This window comes from Pygocentrus nattereri, chromosome 21 (genome assembly GCF_015220715.1).
Source record: "Pygocentrus nattereri isolate fPygNat1 chromosome 21, fPygNat1.pri, whole genome shotgun sequence".
Classification (NCBI taxonomy): Eukaryota; Metazoa; Chordata; class Actinopteri; order Characiformes; family Serrasalmidae; genus Pygocentrus; species Pygocentrus nattereri.
The window spans coordinates 14,879,260-14,904,476 of NC_051231.1; the positions used below are offsets into that span (position 1 = coordinate 14,879,260).

The following is a 25,217-nucleotide window of genomic DNA, read 5'->3' on the forward strand; positions in this document are numbered from 1 at the left end:
ACTTCAGCCCCCCCAAGTTGATCAAATGAAATCTACTCTTTTGCTGATGTTTTCCTTGCTCTCCATTCAGTGGAGAACGTGTGACTGGATGAACAGACGTCTGTTAATGACTCATAAGATCCCTCTCACTCTTCACTGGAGGTCAAGGGGCTTCATTTGGCCTCTCGTTATTCAGTGCCTGTCTGTACGATCCTCTTCATCACACGTCATCACCTGCCCTCACTGCACCCTGCAGAGCTAACTACATATAATAGTCTGAGAGAGGAGCTTAGCATTTAACTGTGTGGGAGCAACCGCACAACAGCCACAGCTACTTTGTCTGCTTTGCAAATGAGATTTTTCCTAAACTGGTCAGAACGTAAACACATTTGGGACTTTTAACTGATTCAGACTGTAGTCTAAAATCCTTTAGCTTTGAGTGACTATACCTTAATTATGTTTATTATATTAAAACAAATGACTGGACATTCCATTCTGTCACTACCAAAACCACTGATTAGATATTTATCTTATTACTATCTCTATTAATGGCTTGGGTTTAAATGGATTACAGCATAATCCTTGTCTGTTCGCTCTGTTGCGTTTCATTTGCAATCTAGACCAAAGACAGAAAGAACCGTCGTCTCCTCTCTGCAGAACCCTTATGAGTTTGTGGAAAAGATGAGCTTCTGATGCTGTTTTAACATGCGCATCTGATTTATTGTAAGCATACAGAGGTTTCTCTGTTCTGTAAAAGCAGAGGCTGCTACAGTGATTTCACTCAGCTCTGCGCCATGCAAAACCGCGGTAAAGCAGGGAGTCTTGTGGTCTATTGCTAATACAGTGGTCAGTAACATGCAGCTCCGGAGCTGCATGCAGCTCTTTTACTGCCCTGTTGTGGCTCCACAGCAGAATTAAGACTTTTAGGTAAAAATAAAATATTCCTCCTTTGCAGTAAAATAAAGCTCTGCTGATCATTCTAACACCGTTTAACAATAAATGGTCTAAAACACTGGAGTTAATGTAAAACTGCTAATTTACCCTTCAACCCTGAAGATTAGCACGCAAACTGCTGAATTTTAAATAAATGATGCCTGCTGAACCATTTAAGGTGGAACTGGAAAATTCGAATGAGAATTTCAGCCTTGTAAAATCAGATGTTGAAAGACATTTTACAAAAAACTAATATACTTTTGAGGAAAAGTTTCCCGCTAGAGATGGGAGAAAAGTGGCTATAGCTGAGCTAATTCTTAAGCAAAGAAAAGTCAGTCTGTGTTATCGTTTATATTTTATACTCTATACTAGTACATCAGCACATACTAAGACCTATTTACAGCCAGGACGGTAAAATGGACATAAAATGTTGTGGCTCCCAAGGTAGTCTGATTTTTGATAAAAGGACAAAATGGCTCTTCTTCACATTTGGGTTGCCACCCTGATCTAATATTACAAGACAAACAATACAAGACATAAATAAAAACAACAGGTCCAGACAGGACAGAGAACAGTGCGATTCAGAAAGTAGGGTGGGCATTATGAAAGTTTAAGACAAAATTTGCCCAATCACTTTCATGTTTCTATTTATATCTTTTGGTTTGATGTTAAATGTGTGAATGCCAAATGCACCAGATGTTAAGTGCTTTGTTCTGGCCCGAGATAACTAGACTATAAGCATAAACGCACTCAAAGAATCATGAACTTAATTCTGAGTCGAATATGTCATGCTTTAAACTTAAGATTCAGTGAAAATGAAGGTACAGTAGTGCTCACTGCACAGCTGCCTTCATTCTCCAGCCAATGTTTTGATCTCAGTCTGACTGCGAGTGATACTGTGGTGTAGATTAGGATGCTGATGCTGCCCCATCCCCCACTCCAGTTGCTGTGAACTGGAAAGCCTGCTGTGCAGCTCATCTGTCTGTGCACGTGAGTGTGAGCGGAGCGGGTGGGGGGGCTGTCAGAGGGTGGGAGAGACACAGATGTGGAGAAAGGGGATTACTATAAGAGAGAGCGCAATCCCAACGCACTGATCTGCCTGTCAGTTCTGAGCACCGCATCATCACCAGTGCACTCAGCCTAAACCCGCTCACCTCCTCCTCTCTGTTCTGAGCTGAAACCTGAACTCAATTCAACAGCAACTTTGTTACACGGCTTATTTAAAGACCCCGTGGACTCAAAATGAACCAGGGGTCACCATGATTACAACACAAATATGGACATTTTATTTACTATCCAAAACCACCTATACATCCTATCCTATGATCCTATACATGTGTTCTGAGTTTTATGGAATGTTGATGATGGGAAAATAGTGGAAAATCTGAAATAATAAGTTTTCTTTGGGAACTATTTTGCATGTTTATGTATCTCTACACAATGAATGGATTTCAAGTTCTTAAAACTATTGTCAAGCAGCGCCTCAGACATCAGCCAGTGTATTCATAACATTTAATGTATCAATTTCTTGTAATAGAGTTTTCAGAGGTGGACGTCGGGTTCCTATCACCACCACTGTAGTGTAGTTCTGATTAGGTCTGAATGAAAGATGTTTACATCTAAACCACTTAATTATGCAGAAATTTTGAAAAACTGGTGGAGCTTCATTTTTATTTCATGCATACATGCACTTCAGATTCAAAATCAGTTCTATGCCTCATTCTTCACACCAGCTGTAAACCATTCAACGATGATGCAAAGTATCTGTGGACAAAGTGAATGTTCCTAACGGCCAAGCTGAAAACTAAGTTCACTGCATGAGTCCTTCAGATTAGGAATGCATTACATCAGCCTACATAAAGTACAGAGAATAATATCGGCTTCGACTAATGAATAGACCCTTTGCTTTTGAAAGCTATTTTCAATAGAAAGTGAAGAACACGCAGATAGGGACATATTATCACTACTTAGGATTCAGAGCAAAGGGACAGAACTCGCATTTTGCCAAGGCACTAGCCCAGTCCTCAGGTTCTTCTAATTACACCTGACAAATATAATGAGCCTATTAAAGACCATTAAAGAGCCTTGATAAAAGCATTTCTGTGAATTACAGTGTATTGAAGGGCCCGACTGACATTTACAGAACACACAAGCTCATGAAGTTACAGGCTCTTCTCAGAATCTGATCTCTGGAAAGCTTTCCACAGCCTTAATGGTGAGTGGCGCATATCAAAGGCATGGAAGGTTCAGGGTGCAAGATAGTAAAGTGTTCTCTAGGAGAAGGCAGAGAAATGAAGCGCACTTTTTAATGAAACATTTGTTTTGGAGAGGAACTCACTGATGATTTTGGTTGCAATTCATTCATTCTATTCATTAAGGTGACATTTAATCCCACATAGAGAAACAGTATTAATCATAAGCTTCATGTTCATTAGTGAAACGTAACCTAATAATTTAGGTTGATGCATGTCTGTGAAACTGGCTGGAGCATCCAAAAATTCATACCCACTGTTTTTTAATAAAGGTTTGCAGTAGGGATATGTATCCAGACTAATTTTGATATTTGAGTAGCCGAGAGCTAATGAACATAACAAAAAACAAAGCAAGTACAGGAATAGGTTTGAAAATATTAATAAACATAGATAAGTAACAGAGGCTGCTTCTTCAGATGAGCTAAAACTACAGCTAATTGGTAACAAACACTGTCCTGTACATGAAAAATGTATTGCCACTTGACAGATCTACCACTGGCCACAGAAGAGAGCCAAGGCAGCAATGAAGCTCACTAAAGCTGCCTCAGCAGTCACATCCTTGAAAACATGTCCCTTGATAAAACATACACTCTTAAAAACATGGCTCTTCAAGGGTTCTTTAGTGAAGAAAATGGTTCTATGTAGAACCATGAACACTTAAAAAAAAAAAACCCATTTGCATGATTAAAGAGTTCTTTGCCTCAGTAATTTGTTCTTCAGATTGATGAAGAATGTATATAGCACCAAAAGGGATTTTCTATTGTTACTAAGCTTGACGATAGAATAACCCTTGTGGGTTCTCTCTCTCTCTCTCTCTCTCTCTCTGTATAAATATATATATATATATATATATATATATATATATATATATATATATATATATATATATATATATATATATATATATATATCTGCTATCAGAACAAAACCATTCTCCAAAATGCTAACTTAACAGGAGAAGGAAAAAAGACCAAACTTTACTTTTAATGTAAGTCAATGGAACAAGATATTTTTGGCCATTTCTTTTGATCTATTTATAATGAATTTTACACAAAGTGAGAAGGGGGCAACAGGTATTTTCATATTATGTCAAAAAAAAAGAAAAACAAGACAAATGGAGATACAAGGTCTGGACCCTTTTCATTTTTGTACACGACAAAGTCTGCGACACACTAGTAAACACAAATTTAGTCTCTTTTAAGTCATTTTTTGTTGAGCAACATTTATCGCCTGGACTACAAATTAGCATTAAGACCTTGTTGGAGGTTTTTTCCTTCCTTCTGTGAAGTTACCTTACTTGAGATACAAGGTCTTGTTCTGACAGCAACAATATGTATTTAGCAGTAATTCTGCTAGACCTCCATTGTCTTATTTTCGAGATTTGGTATGTTTAATGGTATTCGCTCAACTTGGTATTCGGTCAGGTTGATTTGTGATGTTTATGTTGATGAGGCTGAATTTCTGTTTCTGTCTGCTGCTTCCTCGGTCATTTTAAATGCCCAACTTCCTCGTAACACTACAATATAATATTAGAGTGACGAATAATGGCCCCGTCCTTGCGCTGCGCCACTGCCATTAACAAACACAGCTGCATACTAAACATTACTTCTGTGTGATTACTAGAAAAACTCAAAACAAATCAATCTCAATCACCTATGTGACCTTTTAAACAACAGAGCCTCTGCATGACATCTCTGCAGCCGAGGTGAGAGACATTTAAAGAGCGCGTGGGACGGTTTCCTTTTACAACCACTAGTAAAAGGCATCGCTTCAGAGCTCCAAGCCATTGATCCGTGTAACAATAGAATCAGGTGGAGGTCACGATGTGAGGAAAGTCAGGCGCTCACTCTCGCCTGGAGGGAAGCTCAGCTCTGCCCTTGTTGATGTAAGTAACACTGCTACTGTAGACAAAAGCTGAAAGCTGACACCTGTGGTTCCCCTTCGCTCACTAAACTGGCGACGGACGCTTCGAACCGTCCTTTCCTCGACACTGACATTTGACGAGGGCTTTTAATATTTAACCACCACTAATGGTGTTTTCCTCTATCTCTGTTCTGCTGAGGCTGAAACATCATATGCTTGAGGGTCCAGAGTGAAAATAGTGCTGAAAATCCTGACTGTGAGAATATTTAAACTATATTGAACTCATATCTGCTTCATTATAAACAAGAAAGAGTCTTGAGATGGAATTTAGCTTTTGCACTTCTGTTCTCAAACGTTCTCGTGTTGTGGTGTGGGCAGCACAGAGGTGTCACAGACATTTTCACATTATGAACCCACTCAAAAAATATCACAGTATTAAAGCAAGCATTTATAAACAGAAGAGCATGAATTATCACTGTTTAACATTACACACTGGCATGATTACTGAACAGGAGTTCTGAGCATTTCCTCTGTCCTTTGCTTCTTTTTTTTGGGGAGATGAGAGTAAAAGCACACTCAACATTGTTTTAGTTTTCCTTTAATGGTTCTTCTTCGCTGGCGTTGTTATATAGCTTGATATTTGGGTCTAATATTTTTCCATTGAAACAGACGTCCACCTCTAAAAGCTGCCAATCACAGACCAATATACTAAAGTTTGCTAATGAGAGGGTTTGCCAGGGCCAACAAGATGCCGCCGGTGCCAGCTGCCTCTCATAAAAGGTACTGTATCATGGCCACCTGAGCCGAGAAGAAGAGAGAACATTATTGCTTGACCCGTGCAGCTAAATGTTAGCTCTAGAAGCTAGTGTTAACCTAGTGAGAAAACAACCACACAGGTCCATTCTGACACACTGAAGCTTTAGAGAATAAAGGATCAAATCTGAGCGAATAAGCTTGTTTATTTATGTGGAGCTGTTAGCTTAAGCTACTTATAACTCCTCGTTAGCACCAGAGGCTAACATTAGCTTAGCAAGAAGGCTAATCCAGCAGTATTGCTAACTCACCAGCGTTGCACTGAGGTGAATTTAGAGAACAAACACTCAAAATCTGAGCACATACAAGCTGTTAACTTAACCTTCTTTTGCATCATGATGCAAGTTTATAGAAAAAAAAGACTCAAACCTGAGCGTTTTTGTGTGGAGCAGTTAGGCTACTTTGAATTCCTATTCTACCACCAGAAGCTAACATTGGCTCAACGAGAAGGCTAATCTGGCAGCAGTTCTGGCTCACTGACGCTGTACTGACCTAAATTTAAAGAATAAAGAGTCAAATCTGAGCAAGTAAACCTGTTTTTGTGTAGAAAGCTGTCGGCTTAAGTGGCTTTTAGCTTAATATTCTCATTAGCACTAGAAGCTAGCTAGCACTAGCTTAGCGAGAAGGCTGGACTAACAGCAGTTCTAGTTCACTGGCCCTGCAAGTTTAGAGAATAAAGACTAAAATCTGAGTAAAACTGAGCAACAGAAAGACAGAACAGTACAGGGTAGTGAGAGGAGGAAGGGATGAGGTTTTGAAACAGGCAAACGGGGCATTTACAATTTGCAAAATTGTGCATATTCACAGATGACAGCATTGTCTGTGGACCGAAGAGCCAATGAAGACATGAAGAAGGCTAAAGAGGAAGTTCACCGCTTTTAAAAACAGTCCTGTAGAATTAAACGGTGTAAACAGATTGCGCAGAGTGGAACTGTTCACAGTGGTGGTGATAGGAACCATACAGCCACCTCTAAAAGCTCCATTACAGAAAGTTACTACAGGAAACGGCCATGAATAACAATAACATTAGTTAACACAATCACTTCAGTCAAAACACTTAAGTATGTTTCTCTGCTATTTTTAGTGAAATAGCGTTTAGAGTTTAAAATATTGAAAAAAAACAAAAACAATGTTACGTTTATATTAAAATTATATAAAACAATAGAATAAATTTTGCACAAGCCACATTTCATGTTTTATTTCATTCCTAATGTGTTAAATTCAGCAAATATACAGCAATTGTGCATTAAAATATTGCATTAAAAAGAGTGTGTTCTCTGTAAAGGATGTGAAGACCCCTGGTACCTATCATCACTACTGTAAAGAAATCTCTATAAATCAACCATTTCACAACAAACCACTCCAAGTCACTCTGTTTACATCTCAGACACTAAATTCTGTAGAAATTGCTGGTCATAAAAACTGACCAACTTTGACACCTTGACAGCCGTAATGCAGAGATGCACGCTTCAGCAGAATGCCTTGACAGAAGCTACTTTACCATTTCATGACCGCAAATGATAAATATAAGCTCATTCCCACATACTTCATTCATATAAGCTCAGTTAAAGTGGAAACGTCCAGAGGGCTGCTGGTCATCTTTGTAGAAAGAAACCTCACTGAAAGAAAATGAAAACACGAGGAATGCCGCAGGAGTGCCTCCCTTGCCTTAGCACTGGAGAAAAGGGTGCTGTAAGTTATGCACATATCCTACATAAATCAGGTGATGTATCTGGCAAGCAGTCCAACATAACTCGGTCAAATAGGTTCCCATAAGGTGTATATTTATTGCTTCAAACTGCACATCCAGTACAGCACACATAATAAATCTTGTCTTTTGGGGGATGTCAGACTGCAGAGGCTCTAATGTCCCTGTGCAGCAGAAAACTTGACTTCTGAGCCTTTTCTGTTATAATCTTTCCACAGCAGAGAACAGAGACACTAAATGTCTTATACTTTGCTTTAGGACACCAGTTAAACTGGCTCTGTAGTTTCGGATTACTTAACTGCTTAACACGTTTTAGGCCTGATAATTCCTTTTCTCGGAATGAAGCTTGGTAACGGCTGATTGTCTGCTGCATCACTTATCTTTTTTGCATTCGTGCAACACAGCAGATTAGGAAAGGGTTCATTAACAAACTTGGCTCACCAAACAGAGGCCAACTGAAAAACTAAGGACTACATACACACTGGGATGCATATGTTAACTTCAAGACAGGGAACCTCAATTAAAACTAAAACTAAATTAAAATTAAAGGCAGTTAAATATGAGATTTCTCTTTCACATATAAAGTAAAAAAAAACCAAGTGGTCAAATTATGTTTTGTGAATTTTCGAAAGTGATAATAAGTTGACACATCCTCTACAGTGAACACACTTAAACATGGCATTTTCCTGCACAATTTTAGTTCACAATTTCTATTTATTTGCTGACTTTAACATAAAATGTAAAAATAAAATGCACCATTTCTTTTGCACATTTCATATTTTTATTCCCTGAATGTTAAATTCAGCGAATATACAGTAAATGTGCATCAAAATGTGCAGAAGTGTGTTCGCTGTAGAGGATGTGAAGACGCCTGGTTCCTATCACCACCAATGTAAAGAAATCTGAGTCTCTACCATCAAATATTTCACACCAAATATTTCACACCATTCTGAATTACTCTGTTTAACACACAAATTCTGTATAAAAATCACTGACAGCAGTGATATGTACATCATAACTTTCAAATGTCCACTAAATAACTGACATATTTAGTCAAATTTCTTCTTTTTCGATGTAAACTGGGCAGTTCTAATCATGGGTCACACATGCGTAAGCAGTCCCCTCACCAATCACGAGGCTGATCTAGTTTTCCTTGTCTACACAGCTTTAACAAAATTGTGTTTGAGTCTGAGAAACGGAGAAAGCTAACCACCAAGCGAAAGCTAACCTGGCAAGCATAACTGGGCTATTAGGCTGGTTTATCTAAAGATATACCTTCTTCCTGGCATCCATCAGTCCATCCATTTGTTCACTGAAACATCCACTCCAGCGTTCCCTAGATGTAGAGCCAGTAGTAAAGTGAACAAGAGCCTTTTTAAGGTCTTCCAATCAAAGTAGGATAATGTTTTTAGTGAGTGGACACAGTGGGTCTACAATAGCAGTTCTGTTTAGTTCTGCTTCAGTAGCTGCTGCAGTGCTGGACTGCTCAATATTAGGCCATGCCAGAGCTTTCTCAAACAGGTCTAATTAGCGATCTTTTAAGCCATGTTTAACTTCTTTCAAAATTTTCTGGATGCTTAATATAACTCTCAATTACAGTAGAAACATTTTTAATATTTTACAGTGTTCCTCAGAACTTTAAGAGAAAAAAAATTGGATTTCGAGTTTTAGCACTTAAGTTTTTATCAGTTGCAAAACTTACAGTATTAAATTTACTCATTAGGCATTCAACTTGAGAAAAAAATTGTGTGTGTAATTACAAATCCTCCTACATATATATATATATATATATATATATATATATATATATATATATATATATATATATATATATATATATATATAAAAAATAAATGATGACTTTATGGATGTTCATGTGTTTGTTTAACCCTTTCTTCAAACCTCTCCTCGAGGAAGCCGAGCATTATATGTAGTTAAAATGCAACTCCTGGTCCGACCAATCAGTGCTTCAGTAAATTGTTCTCATGATGTAATTGATGATTGAAGTCTCTGTGGCAGCTGTGAAGGTGTCACAGAAAAATATGGACCCAAGAAATTCTTGTTACTTTTTATTGATTTTATGCTTATTTGTATTATGAATATGACTTTATTCTAATGTATATTGTGAGAAACTCACTGCTTAGATGCCTAAAACATTCGCACAGTACTGTACATCTGGAAGTAGATAGCGTACTCACCCCAAAAGGATCTGGTGACCATTCTCAACTAGCTTTAGAGCCACTGTTCAACACAGTGGTTCTAAAATCTTGTTCTCGAGGTCTCATGTAGTCACCATGATGACTTCAGGACAGACTGAATTTATTACAGAATAACAGTTCCTAACATCATAATTATCTCCAGATAAGAAAGCAGTACTACACAAACATCCTAACTAGACAAAATCTCCTAAACACTGTCCTTACTTTAGGATCAACCCCATCATTTTTAGGCAGCTGTGTCAGGCAGCTTGGTTCACTACTAGCATAATTATTCATACTGTAAAACACTGCTTTCACTTGCGAGACTTTCACTGATAGTTTTCACAGTATTCACAACTTACAGTTTATCACACTTTACTTTTATTTGAACTATTTTACATTAGTAACAACAACTAACCTGATTATTATGACCATGTTTTTACATTTCAGCTGTGTGCATATGGTGACCACTGACTGGCTTCAATCGAATAGATTAAGATTTCCTAACTGGAGACGAGATACTGTAAGATAATATAAAATTCCTAAATTAAGATTAGATTTGCTTCTGTAATACGAATCTGGTCACACTTTATTTGGATGGTCCCCTATAGATGCTGTACAGCTACTTAAATTATTAACAAACTTTTTGGTGATCCTCAGGTGATTATCAACAACATTACGGTTAGGGTTAGGGCTAGGAGTAGGTGTAGGTTTTGCCTTAAGGTTAAGGTTAGGGTTAGGTGTAAGGTTAGATTTAATAAAAACTTTCACACTGAATTTCAAGTTCTGTTGAATTTAATGGGCATTTAGTTGAATGTTATTGAAAGGCAGACTGAGCATTTACAAAACATCTATAGTGAACCAACTAAGTTACATTCAACTTTAAGATCAGTGGATCAAATGTGGATTTAATGTTCAGTTGAATGTTGCTTAAATATACACTGAGCATTTACAAAAAATCTAGAGTGGACCATCCAAATAAAGTGTTACCACGAATCTAACTTTGACCTGTCAGATCATAACTTAAGACTGAAACATACAGGGTTTCTGTAATACAGGCCCTTCATGGGATGAATCCATTTCATGGGTGAAATAATAAGCTGGCTTATCGCTAAGAGCCCTTCTCCTACTTTTTTTTTGCATATTTCCCAAGAAATGCAAGTGAAACGTTGTTTTAAAAGGTGTTGATGTGGTTCACACTGACTGAGGAACATATGCTGCAACAAGACACAACAGACACAGTCCTACAAGAGCAATCAGCCAACTAGCGTTAACAGCTTACTGCAATTTACAGCAAAGAGACTGGCTGTTTAATTGTCCCTGAATTGCAGTGCAGCATGACGTACAGTACTATTCAAAAGTTTGGAATCACTATTTATATAACCAATTCTCTCTCAATGCATTCTGGATATTTATTCTAGCTTCATTCTTGATGTTCTACAGCTTATATACATACAAAGCTTGTCTTGTAATAACTTTTCAACCACTACTAAATCGTTAATGTATTTTGACAATTTTCCTATTTCAATGCTTTAATGTTTTAATCTTAGTCATGTGGACATAAACAGTATCCTCTCAAATCACAAGGCTGATGTGCCTGTTCTGTCCATAGAGCTTTAAGAAAACTGTATTTCCCAGTACTCTCTGTGTTCCAGTCAGAGAAACTTAGGCATAATCCCATTTCACCTTTTGCCCCTACCACTTGTCCTACCCCTCTGTTTTGCACGTTCAGGTCTAGGAGTAGGGTGTCCCTAGTCTTATTGAGATAAAGGGGAAGGGTGAAATGTTAGGGCTATGTGGCTCTCCAAATGGAGGTTTTTAGAGACACACTCCAGAGTGTTATGAGAAAAAAAGAAAAACCAGGAAGATGGCTGCACAAGAGACCAAACAAACCCACAAATGTCAATATTTTCTCTGTTAAAAATTACAATAACCATTGTATTGTCTTAGTTTAATGCTGTTTCAATGCTTTATGGTCCTTTTCTACATAAAAAGCTTGCAAAATCGCTAATAGTTTGCTGATGTCTCGGTTACTAGTCAGCTAAATTTCCCGTTCCACCTTAAATGGTGCAGTAGTTACATTCTGGCACATCAGGCATCAGACCTAAACGTAACTAAAGTCCAGCAGTGAGGTTGCTGAACTTTACCCTCCTCTGCTATCACTGCAGACTGGCAGGGGCATCTACAGAGCACTGCTAGTAGCATGTAAATGAAGTAATAAGTAATGTTCTTTTTTTACTTACTTGAGATAATGGAGATAATTTTATACATGTCTGAAATCAGATTTATATTTATATACTTTATATGATCAAAACCTTTGAACAGCCATATAATCTAAGAGGAAATGATTTATCGATGATTTATCAAAACTGGCACTGGAGTTCTTCATTAATTTCACTGAAATTAGCAAATATCAGTCAGAGTATTAACATCACTGTTAATGCTGTATGACTGTGTGTTCTTTCCTTCTGTCCCAAATGGAAAATGAGAAATGTAAGAAAAGCCAGATCTCTAAGTAGTAGTCCCAGGAATGGGAAGGAGGGAAAAGGTCAGGAATGCTTGGAACGTCACATCCAGCTATGCAAGATAACAATCTACACACTTTCCTCCTTTCCTCCTTTAGTCATTGCATGCCGTGCACCTTCTCAATGCCACACAGGCTCTGATAGGCCTCTGTGAAAAGGAGGAGAGCAGACTCTTTTGTTCTGGTTCTGGAAGTGTGGGGCATGCTTCCATTGTGCAGGAATTTGCTTTCAGCTTCCATCTTTATGACAGAGTGATGAGGCAAGAAAACCGCAGCCTTATCAGATAGCACTGCACAATAAGTATCGGGTCCAGCATGGTCGGGTCCAAGCAAGTCTGGATTGCAGCATTGCACTTGTGGCAGCATAAACTGCACATATTGTGGATATTGTACAATGTTAGGGAAGCACTGATACCGATACTGATATCACTCATACTCATAAAAATGCACCAATACCAACATTCTGACACCAGCTGTGAGTAAAACATGTTTTTAAACCTTTTCAAATTTTAAAGCACATTAATCAATCAATCAATGTAGTTGAGTATACTGACTTGATTTAATTTGTGGTTGTAGTGATGACAAACAAAAGCTATAATCTAAACAGCTGAGATTTCCCAGTGCATTACATTTTCGTGTCCCAAACCCCATACTAGCTGTAAACTTAGTGAACATCCCATTAGAACTGCAGTCATTAGTGTAGTAGGTGAAGTCTAGAAGTGTGTGGTTTGGGACACGGCGTTAGATCAGCCAGTGAGACGCGTTCAACAGCTGCCACACCCATGCATCCTGGATTGGTACACCTGGTCTTCCAGGTAAATTCAGCACAGTTACAGCACGGTCTCAATCAGCAACGTGTGTAATCACAGGTTTGTAAGCGTAACCTACCATGCTGTCTGGTGGAAAAATGAAACTGCTATGATCTTTTTTCTATTAAAAGACCATCTACTTAGTGAGTGCTGCGGAGAGCTAGAGGAGTGCTAAGTCTTAGTCTTGTAAGCATCTGAGGATGATTTAATCTTGACGTATTATAGCTGCATAGACTGTAACATGAAATTGCAGTAACAGAAAGCTTTGTCTGTGTCACACAGCAACACTCACTCAAATCATGTGTTGATGCTCATTTACAGACCATATGTTCCTCACTTTAGCGCAATCGGTTTTAGTTGTGCAAATGGTTAATCTCCTAGTTTATTTATGATTAAACTGAAGAGTCAAAAACCTCTGACAAATGTGTCATATGACATTAATTCTGCACATTGCACAACCTACCAAGCACTAGGCAATATACACATGTGTGATATCAAAGCTATTGGCTGTCAAATTCAGCACAAAACCCCAGGAAAAGGCTTAAATTTAGTGGATAATGTTCTTTTTGTTGGGTAACATTTTATTTATTTAAAATCAATTAATATGTTTTTTGTTCCATTCATATTTTAACCAAAATATCATATTTTTATACTTGCACGTGCATGGATATTCTGTTTTTCTGCAACATTCTGGTTTAAATATTTAAGTGTTTTTGTAGCCTTTATAGAATGGTGCGGTGGAAATGCTGTTTCTCAGCGTTTTGGTGCACAAAAATGTGCTGCCAGTTCTGATGTAAGCAGCTGTTAGTATGTAAAGCTCTGCTGATCGTTCTAACACAGGCTTAACACTATATGGTCCTAAATTGCTGAAGTTAATGTATAACTGCTAAGTCATCTTTTAACCCTGAAGATTGGTGCACGGACTGCTGGTCACCATAGCAACATAGAAAACAATTTTGCCTAGCTAATAGCTAACGAAAAGACAGACACAGATTTAAAACAAACATTGATAATTTGGACATTTAGAGCGAAGAAGATGATGTCTGTCAGTTTTACCTGAGTTGGGACGTGAGAGGTGGAACCTCGTGGCTCCATGCTGGTGGCTTTCTGCTGCGACCTGAGCACTTCACCATAATCTGCACTGTCGAAGTTAGTCCGCCACACCATCACCTGTACACAACATTGATAATATGTTTGACATGGAGAGATCACACAAGAGTAGACAGCCATTTACAAGTTTTGCAGTACTGCATGGCAATACTGTCAAAATTACATATCATGATACTCTATATGGCAGAATCTCTCTCTCTCTCTCTCTCTCTCTCTATCTATATATATATATATAATATATGGCTAAAAATACAGTGACACCTGATCATCATACCATGGAATACAGGTATAATAACCTTTGCGGCTATAACAGCTTCTACTCTTCTGGGAAGTTTTCCACAAGATTTTGGAGTGTGTCTGTTGGAATCTTTGCCAAGTCAGACAAAAGAGCGTTTCTGAGGTCAGATACTTATGTTGGACGAGAAGACCTGGCTCACAATCAATGTTCCAGTTCATCCCAAAGGTGTTCAGTGGGGTTGAGGTCAGGGTTCTGTGCAGACCACTGGAGTTCCTCCACACTAAACTTCTCAAACCATGTCTTTATCACTTTGTGCACAGGGGCTTAGTCATGCTGGAACAAGAAAGGGTCTTTCCCTGCTGGCACAAAGCTGGAAGCACATAATTGTGTAAAACGTCTTTGTGTGCTGTAGCATTAACATCATCTTTTACTGGAACAAAGGGGCCCTGAGAGACAGACGGATAGTGAAGTATGATTCATCACTCCAGAGAACACATTTTCACTACTCCAGAGTCCAGTGGTGGCATGCTTTACACTACTCCAGCTGACACTATATGCATCGCACACAGTGATTTTAGGCTTGTGTGTATCTGTTCAGCCATGGAAACCCCTTACATGAGATTCTTGTGCTGATGTGGCTTCCAGAGTCGGTTTTGAACCTTGTAATGAATGATGCAAGAGACGATGAGCGATTTTTATGCACTATGCACTGTAGCTCTGTGAGTTTGTGTGGTCTACTGCTTCGTAGCTAAATTGTTTTCACAATAATAGCACTTACAGTTGACCTGCAAAGACAGCAACATATAACAGTGCCACCTTTCAGGTCATTAAGCTGTTCAATACGAACCATTCGATTGCCAGTGTCTGTCTATAGAGACTGTAAGGCTATATGTTTGATTTTATACACCTGTTAGCAATGGGTGAGGCTGAAACACTTGAACTCATTGAATTAAGCAAGGTGTCAACATGTTGAACCTTACAGTGTATGTCACTGAAAATACTGCTGACACTGAAAAGTAGTATCACAAAATATCGTCCAGCCCAACCAATAGATAAAATGTAATAACTTTGACTAATAATACAGCTCAAATCACCTGTTCATCAGATCCACCAGATGCAAAGTAATCCCCCGTCCTCGAAAACGCCACGCATGTCGCAGGACCCTGCACACAAAGAGAAAAATGGTGGTAACCACATTCATTCCGAGTAAAATGTCATACAGAGTAAAATGTCTAGTTTATTATGAAGAGAGCATTATAACCTTAAAGTGGAATTTACCATTTTTTTCCTAAACTTCTACATAACTGAATGTTTGAGATGCAACCGGTGACAGGAACCAGGGGTCACCATGACTAAAACACAAATATACACATTGTATTTACTACCCAAAACCACCAGCAAACCTACATTTGCCATCTGGGTTTTATATGAAATGCTGATGATGGAAAAATAGTGGAAAATCTGAAATAACATTTTCTTCTGGGACTATTTTGTCACAAAACTCTGCATGTATCCCTGCACCATTAATAGTTTTTAGGTCTAAATCTTCTCAGAACAATCATAAAACAATGTCTCAGACATCAGGCAGTGTCTTCATAACCATTTATGCATCTGAAATGCACTTAAAAAGCAATTTGTTAAGGGCTCTTTATTAAGGAAAATTATTGTATATAGAACCATGAACACTCAAAGAACCATTTGCATGATTACAGGATTCTTTGCATCGTAAAAAAGTAGCACCAAAAAAGCTCATTACAACAGAAGAACCCTTTTTTGGTGCTATATAGAACTACATACATCACATTCTCCATCAATCTGAAGAACCTTTTCAGGATGCAAAGAACCCTTTAATCATGCACAGTGTTTATGGTTCTATATAGAATCATTTTCTTTACTAAAGAACCCTTAAAGAACCATCTTAAGTGTGTGGTTTCATATGTATACTGCAATAAACTCCTAAACTGCCAGAAGTCTTAATATGTTTTTGGCTATATCACCCACTCCTAACTGAAGCAGGCATCGCTGTTTGCATTTTCAAACCCTGAGTTTCAGTCATTATGTTTTTAAGTGTGTGTCACATCTGTGAGAACAACCCAAACACTTTAGTGCCAACAACCAACACCAGCGTGACTGTACCGGCATAGCTCGGGCGGTTTAAAATTTGCTTAAGTTTAAGAATACATGTTCGTCCATGGACCTGCAGTTTAATTATCTTGTACTGTTCAACAAAAATAAGCAGAGAAAGCCTCTCTCTCCCTGAATACACACAATTATCCTTGCAGGAAGAGAAGCCTTGGCCAGCTTGTAGGAGGAAAATTACAGCATCATGACGCCATATTGACTTTGGTCAGATACGCCGGGTTAAAATTAGGCACTACATGGTGCTAAAGACAGAGCGGCCAAACCAGACACACTTTCACAGACACCGCGCTGGCAGTGCCAAAACACATGGAGCCACAACCCCACCCACACAGCTGGCACAGTGCACGGCACAAATAGCAGGTCAGTGCACCAGTTCTACTCCAGCTTCTGCTGGCAGGCAGGTTACAGAGAAAATATTACACTAAAGTGAAATAAGATGACAAAAGGTGGAGTGTGTTCTTTAGCTTTGTGCAGCTTTCTATGTAATGTCTAGAAAACAGAGTGAAAATTTGAAAGAGTAGCTAAATATAACTTATCGTGGTCACGTCTGCCTCTGGAGCACCCCTCTGATTCAACTCTGATTATAGGCGCGGATGACATGTCTTTGTACCAAAATATATGACACGTCACAGTATGCAAATCAGTCGATCAAGGTTACCGCCTCTAGAAGACCCCCCCCACTTCTGTCGCATTCATAAATATGAAAACGCAGGAGCCAAGAGCAGAGATAACCTAAATACCCACAGCACCACCTCACAAAGTTAGAACGATCAGCACATTTATTGCTAACGTTCAATATAGGATTAGGTAATCTGAAGGACCGATTAAGTGAGGATCCTTGCAAGACACCATATAGCTGTGTTAAGCACTATGAACAGCTTGCAGAACATAAGAAGTAGGTCCACTGCAGCAAACCCTGACTGAAAGCCACTTTATACATTTGGATTTCTGTACATCTAAGAAATCAGGACTCAGGTTATATCAAATATGGACCTGCTGAACAGATCATTAGAAGCTGTCACAGTTTTAGGGAATGTTCTACCGTTCGGACGCCTCTCCTGCTCGCACTGCATTAACTTTTTGCCGACTTGAGTCAGTGGCTCATACTGTTCAAGAGGCACTGCCTGATCAGAAACACCTTCTTTTGTCATAGATGGGGATGGTAGTAGAGAAGAAGCCTCGTAAGTTCCAAAAGTGCCGTTTGATTCGGTCACTCTCCATATTTTCTGGTAGCTAATGTTAGCTATAAAAACAGCAGCCCACCCCATCCGGCTCTGTTAGGTCTTCTTGGCCACTGTACTAAAGAACCATCATTTTCAAGAATGCATTGAAAACCAGAAAGCAAAATAAGGTAAATCATGTAACATCAGTAATGATAATGATAACAGACAAAGTGGGACAGTGTTGCGCAGCTTATGGATTCAAGCTGAATGTGAGAACAGCAGATCAGTGATGTTATTCATTAAAACGCAGTGTTGTAATACTTTTATTCAACAGTTTTTCAAAATAAATAACAAAATAAAGCAAAGAAGCCCGGAATATGATATCAAATGTGTCTTTGTATCCATAATTCCTTCCACTAAACAAAGTAGTTTAAAGTTTTTTTTTTTTTTATTGGACAAATCACTGGATATTCGCTCAATTTCTAATGAAACAAACATCCAATAATGATCAAACCCACATTTTCTCACTCCTTAAAGAGAGTTAACAAATGCTTTAGTTATTAAGAGACTGTTTAAATAAAAAAGTAAAAAAAATGCAAGGCTGAAGGCTTCTCATTCAAATTTTTCCCGTTCCATTTTAAATGGGACTACACTTACATTCTGGCACCCCAGGCACCATTTAAGGTGGAACAGAAAAATTGGAGCAAGAAAATATGAGAAAAGCAGCTATAGCTGTGCTAAAGCTTAAAGCAGAGCTAAGTAAGACTGTGTTTTTGTTTGTATTATATTTTTTAGCTTATACTAGTAAATCATCACATACTGAGACATATTTACAGCCAAGATCGTAAAATAGACATAAAATGTTGTGGCCCAGGGGGGTTTGATTTTTGTTGAAATGAGAAAATGGGTTTTTCTAACATTTGGGTTGTGACCCCAGGTTTTGACAGTCTCTTAAACTGTGATCTGTAAAACATTACTTTCAACAGAAAGGATCATTTTTAAAATATATTTGGTTGTAATTTCGTTTTTGGTGAAAATGTGGGTTTCATCACTTTTGGACTTTTATTTCAAGAGAAATAAAGGCTAGAAAAACGAATATGACAACAACAGTCCAAAAATCAAACTGTGCTCATGTTTAGCTGAGTTTTTCAGTATTTTCCAGATGAAGCCGATTGTGGTTTTGTTCCACTCAGTGATTTCAGTTCCATTCCTCTCACAATGTAATGTCTTTCTAGCATTTTAACATTACATAATAATCCAATATAAATAATAATAACAATGAATAATTTAAAAACTATAAAAATGAAGACAACAACTTTTGTCCAGTGACGTTACACTCTGATATAACCGGACTCTGCAAGCAGTGTACTATTTGAGTACAGTATGGCTCTGATTAAGTCTCTCTCCCCGAGTGTGGAGTCCTGATGAGTCACAGTGACTCACGCATCTGACACTTTCTGCCAAACCTCAGATTCACCTCCCCAACCATCCCTCCACCTAAAAAAAAAGGTGAATGTGTGCTCATATAAACTTCACAGTCCAAAGCCAGTCAGTCATTAATGACTGTCCGCTTAACAGCTCCACTCTGATCTAACTCTACAATAAGCACTGTGAGAGCCCACGCACCTCTCCATCTGGAATGTGTGCAGTATATCCTGATGAATCACCTTCTAATCCGGTACTACATCAGCTCCACGTTCCTAGCATCGTGTCAGATCCACTTTATCCCTAACACAGACTATCAGCACAAAAGAAATATTTTTGGCTTAAAATCTGACAAATACTGCCTTCAAAGTAAAAGTGTGGCTCATCTTCAGAGCAGCACTGTCTAATTTTCTTCACATCAATTAGTATTCAAAGCCATGCAAAAGTCAGCGGACCTCTATTTATTTTAATTTTATTTTAATTCACAGTCAACAGCCATTAAACACAAGTTCTTCATTTTTAGATATTTGTGAGGATATTTGATCGAAGACGATCCACTTGCATAAAGAAGGACAACGTTCCAAACGTTCAAACGCTGATTAAAATCTACAAAGAAAATGAGACTCCTAACAACCACCTGCAAGACCTGGTAGACACCAAAACTGTCCCATCAAATAAAGAGCACTTAAAGCTTTCATCTTTGAGAGAGAGGAGAAAATCAAGCTGCTTCAGATCTGCAAACGTCCACAGGTGTTTCTGTCCATCCTTTCACTGTGAGAAGACAACTCAGTGCTATGGGTCTGAAAGGATGTGTAGCTGTCAAGAAACCTCACTAACAAAAGGAGACATATCAAACAAAGAAGCTGAACAACGGACTGACCACCCCAGAGTCCAGAGCCCAACTGAATGTGTTTGACTAATTCAGAACCAACTTCTAATACTGAACTTTGGAGCTGTGTCTGCAGATTTCTTTGAGAAACTGAAAGTGAGTCTCCTGAAAAGAATGGAAGCTGGAATAAAGGGAAATAGTCCCACACTGAACACTTAAACAATTCATAGTAGATTTAATTGTGGTGTAATTTTTATGTTTTCTGCTTTTTTCATTTACACTAAAAAAAGAAGGGTCTCTGACAAAGTAGTCAGTCACAAAAACCTGTTTCAAAAACCTGAAAAAAATTTGGGACAAAATTATGTTTTCACATAATGCATTGTTGTGTGAGATTTTCCTCATATGCTTCTTACAACAAACCCAAACCACAGTGGAGCGACAGGGCTGCACTCAGCAGGAGAAAAGCGTTTTTAAAGGAATGCTCTTTTTAGCTCTTATAGAGACACAACCAGAAAAGTCTTCAACCTTTCTACATGATATAGATTAAAAATAAGAAAAGAAAAGCAGAATGCCTTGTCAGTATTGGGGGTTCACAAGTTGTAGCAGACATGAAAATAGAGATGGATATTGAATAACAGGTTTTTGAATAACAAGTTTTTTGCAGGACATGCTTAACAAAAAAAAGCATTTATCCCTCTAAAAGCCAATGTAATGGATACAAGAAAAAAAAACTCTAGTAAACAAAGAAAACAAGGTGAGTACTGGTGACAGTTTTACATTTAAATCAACACAGATGTGCTAGGAGGAATTTATTAAAAGTTAACATCTTAAATGTTAACTAAGTTTTTGGCAGACCCAAAGTAAAAGGTGGCGCTATTCCTGCATACTTTAAGGCTACCATCATGATCCTTGTCCTTTGAGAGTTTCCACCACAGTCAGAATAACTGTATTTAGTGACAGAGTAAAACAGGCTAGAACATAGGAGTTTATTTTCACTCACAGACTCCGACTCAAAGATCTCTAAACCAAATCAATGCCTGTTCCTCCAGGTTCTCTAGCCTGATTCACTTTATAGACACAACTGAGCCACAGCACAACCCGTATCTTACATATTTGCTAGTTTGCTCATTCGGTGCTCATGTTGCAAATGAGACAATTGTAACTGCTTTTAACAAAGGATCATAAAATGGTTTTGAGTCCTGAGATTTCAATCTTTCTAACAGTGTATCGTCACTATATTGGTGGACAATTTTATGCATACAAACTATTTTTAAAAGCCTGGAGTGAACAACAGAAATGTGCTGTTATTGATAGTGATAGAAGAAAGGTTGATTGAAATGCAATCACAAGTTACTGCACAGCAATGCATTGTACATCTGTCCTGTTTAGCATACATATTATCAGCAAACATCTGCACCGAAAGCCTGGATAAAAAAAAAAAACATGATTTTGGCACAATCAACAAAGCTAGAAAGCACAATCATCTGTGCACAGATAAGCAAAATCATGTAACACCTCAAAATGAGTCGGGAACTCCAGGCCAGTTAGCTGAAGATGCCTGTGGACCGACTGAGTTTTACATAACAGGCCTGAAATTCTGCGTGTGGGAACTGGCAGCATGATTTATTTCAGTACAGTAAACCACATCTGTATTGTGGGTTATGCAGAAAGAACAAACTGAACTGCACACAGACCTGTTCATCCCACCTGCAGAATGAAGCCTACCTAAAGCCCGGCGTCAGAGAACAAGGGGGAGTGGAGGCTGAAGACTGTAATCAATGTGAGGAATGTAAACTTGGCAAAAGTGCTGAGGAGCACAGAAGCATCAGCTGGCCTTGAGCTACACCTCGTGGTTCACAACATATGGACAACCATCGAAGGATAGCCAGCCACTGCAGGGTCAGACGAGGACAAAGAGAAACACTGAAGGAAAAGGTTGAGCGTAACATGCTCTACGTGCCTAAACGTTTGCCCATATGCTCCAGAGTTTACTCAGTTTTGTTATTTGTCAGTTTCATCGTTTGGCATGCCTGTATGATCAAATACACATCTAGTAGGAGTGTGTGTAAATTTAATAGTTTAACAGCTTGAAATAAAAATGATCAGTTAAAGCAACAGGGTGTAATATTTTTGTTAAAACCGAAAGTATCATTTCTGAATGAGGAGAATAAAAACACTCTAAAATATGGCGAGCGTATGCTGCTGCGAGTCACCCTGTAAAGCCCAAAATAATTATTTAAAAGTGACAGGTGTCACACCACGTCATACTTTCACACCATGTCGTACATCTTTATGTATTCACATCACACACACAGTCTCAAAAACAAGGTCTGGTTTAGGTCTCAAATGATCTTAAAATTATACCATATAATATTATACTGATGAAGATACAATGATAACAGTAGATAATTCACTCACGCGGTGTCCTTCAGCAAGCTTAGACGGAGTTCTCTAACAATGATATAAAATATTGTTTAAATCCTACATAGTGACGCTTTAAATAGCCAAATAATCATTATCATCTACTTTACTAAGAATACTGATTGTGTTAATGTGGCAATGCAGTGCTTATTTTACATGCATACTGATGTAAATAAATGCTGCAACTACTCCATTTTCAGACATGTTACACTGTAATTTTGCTTTATACTATTGGCTCCTCCTCATACACTGCAATGATAATAATTTCATTTAACATTTAAATGTTATTTTTTGGTACAATAGTCACACAACACAATCAAATCATTGTACCATTTTATGATCTGTTTAGTTCACATTTTATTTTTTTCCCCAGTGGTTGGAATTTTAACAGTATGTTTGGAAACAAACTTTGCCTATGAGCACAGCCAAGGACCAGGAGTGGGGGTTACGGCCTGCCACCGCTTCTGAAAAAAATCCTACACAAAACACTGGACATGGCACGCATGGTGATCCGGAACCATACAAAATGTGTTGCGTATTGATGTCATACAAAGGTCTGAATTACCCATTTATTGCTTTTTCTACATATCTTTTACAAATAAATCAACAACAAAGCCCTGATTTGATGCTGTAACTACTGCTAGCTTTCTCACTGTGATGTACATCTATATGAAGAAGGGGAGAAGCATGTGGGTTCACAACATTAATCCACTCAAGGGATTTCTATCAATACCGGTTTTAGCAAGCTTTCATTCACTCGCAGAACCCCATGCGCCATCTTAAGGGCTGTTCTGTCAGTGTACTAAAGGGTGTTAGATGAGCCCTCAGAGGGCGAGACATTGAGCCAACACCAGTGTCAAGTTCAGAACTTATCCAGAAATCATTGCGATCTGATGCATTTCCCTTTTCAAATCCCAAAATAACAACAGACAAAGTTAAAAAGGCTTATTCTTCATATTAACTTAGGAGTCAATCTGACCCCATTTAATGTTTAACGTCTTGAAATAAATGACATCTTTTTTGGCAAAGAAATAAAGTACCTGACACAACATTTTTCATTATAATCAGTTTCCTGTGGTTTAAATTGCTGGGGTCAAATCAACTCCAAGAATAGGTTTATTTAAAGATGACAGGAGGTTTAATTTTTTAAAACCTGCCGATACTTCATTACGGTGCTAACTGACTCGTTACCATGCTAAAGGCTATATGGCTAATAAGAACAAAAATAAAGGCACTACAGCACAGCTCTAATCAGTTTGAATAATCTCAATGTTGCTTCCTCCACTTCTACCGCAAATGACTACCTGTGTAACACACACCACATCCTAGTGGTGAGTTTAAGTGGTTGAGGGATTGACATGGGGCTCTTTTTAAATTTGTTGTAATAGCCAGGAAGGTATATTATAGCATAAGCACTGCATTTCTTTACTGTTTCTGCCTAAAAACTGCTAGCATGCTAGCACACGTGAAAAATAGACCCAAAGCAATTTGTTTGCACTTCCCACACACATTACCAGTACATTAAATTACAAATCAAATAAAAAATTTAATTAGGATAATAAAAAAAAAGCTCTATATTAATAAAGGACAGTACTGCACACAGCATGGAGCAGCACATCATGTGACCTTGCAACATCTAGTGTGAAAAAGGCTTTAATCAAAACTGGTTTTTACAAGCATAAAATTATTTAATTAGTCCTTTCTGACTACAGAAAGCATAACAGCTGACAAGAAGTTTAAAACAGGGTATCAGCACAACAGCACACACAGTAAAAGACCTGCTATGCTGTACAACAGCACTACTGCTAGGATTCAGGTTGGCAATTTCCAAGAATGCAACTGGCTTTTCTTTCACTGGATGGTCCAGATGATAAAGTTCCTTGCACCCCAAGCATAACAGCCTAGGTACAGTCAACAAGCTGAACAAGCTAAGAGCTGAACATTACAGGGGGGCTGGTAGTTTACCTCTTCGAGGACGAATGTTGAGCCATTGTGCTTGGGACTCTCTGTTTGAACTCAACTTCACAACAGCTTAAGATCTCAAACCTCCACAAACTCCACCTTAAACTACAGAAGATTTCCTACAATGTGCAATACATCTCTCAGACAGATCTACACAACATCTGCAAAGTCTGTTAGATCCATGCAGACAGATCAAAGACTTCTTTCTGCAAGTTTTTTGAACCTACAAAAGGGTCTTCTAAGTAGTATATGGAATGTTGATGGTAAAATAGTGGAGAATCTCAAAAAATTAATTTTTGGGACTATTTGACCTCCTGTACCCATGTGTCATGTAGGTATTTAAAAAATATTTTGTAGGCCAAAAGCTAGTTGTTTATGCTTTATGTGAGGGAGTTTTTAGAGGTGGACATCTGGTTCCTATCATCATCATTGTGAGCAATTCTGAAGTTTCTCTAGAACAGAGCATTTCACACCAAACCACTCTTAATGATTCTTTACATTTTCAAAACCTGTGTTCCGCTAATAATAGGTGGGAGCAAGAATAAAATAAGAAGTAAAACTAAACTGGGGGAAATGCAGATAAAATCTGTTAAATCTGTGAAAATTGCATCTACACCCACATGAGCAGTGAGCTCTTGTCAGGTTCGGACAAATATTTAAAGCGCTACTGCCAAAGACGTATATTCTACTGAGAACAGGCTTGGAGAGCTGGAGGGAAGTCAAAAATGGAACAAAACTAAACTAATATGTGCTATTTATTAAGGCTGGAGTAGAGACTGTGCTTGCTTACTTGGGCTGAGCTTTAAAGCTGCGGTTAACAGATTCACAGATGAATATGCCGGTAAAGA

At 38.3% G+C, this 25,217-nt stretch overlaps 1 protein-coding gene across 1 annotated transcript in view; it reads right to left on the reverse strand.

Moving 5' to 3' along the window:
* The window catches only part of poc1a (POC1 centriolar protein A), an 89,060-nt gene that overhangs the window by 38,969 nt on the left and 24,874 nt on the right, over positions 1 to 25,217 (reverse strand). Inside the window, exons 8-9 of the mRNA XM_017692711.2 lie at positions 15,522 to 15,590; positions 14,136 to 14,249 (exon numbers count right to left, since the gene is read on the reverse strand). Coding sequence (XP_017548200.1) covers positions 14,136 to 14,249; positions 15,522 to 15,590 — 183 coding nt within the window. The remainder of the gene's footprint in view (positions 1 to 14,135; positions 14,250 to 15,521; positions 15,591 to 25,217) is intronic.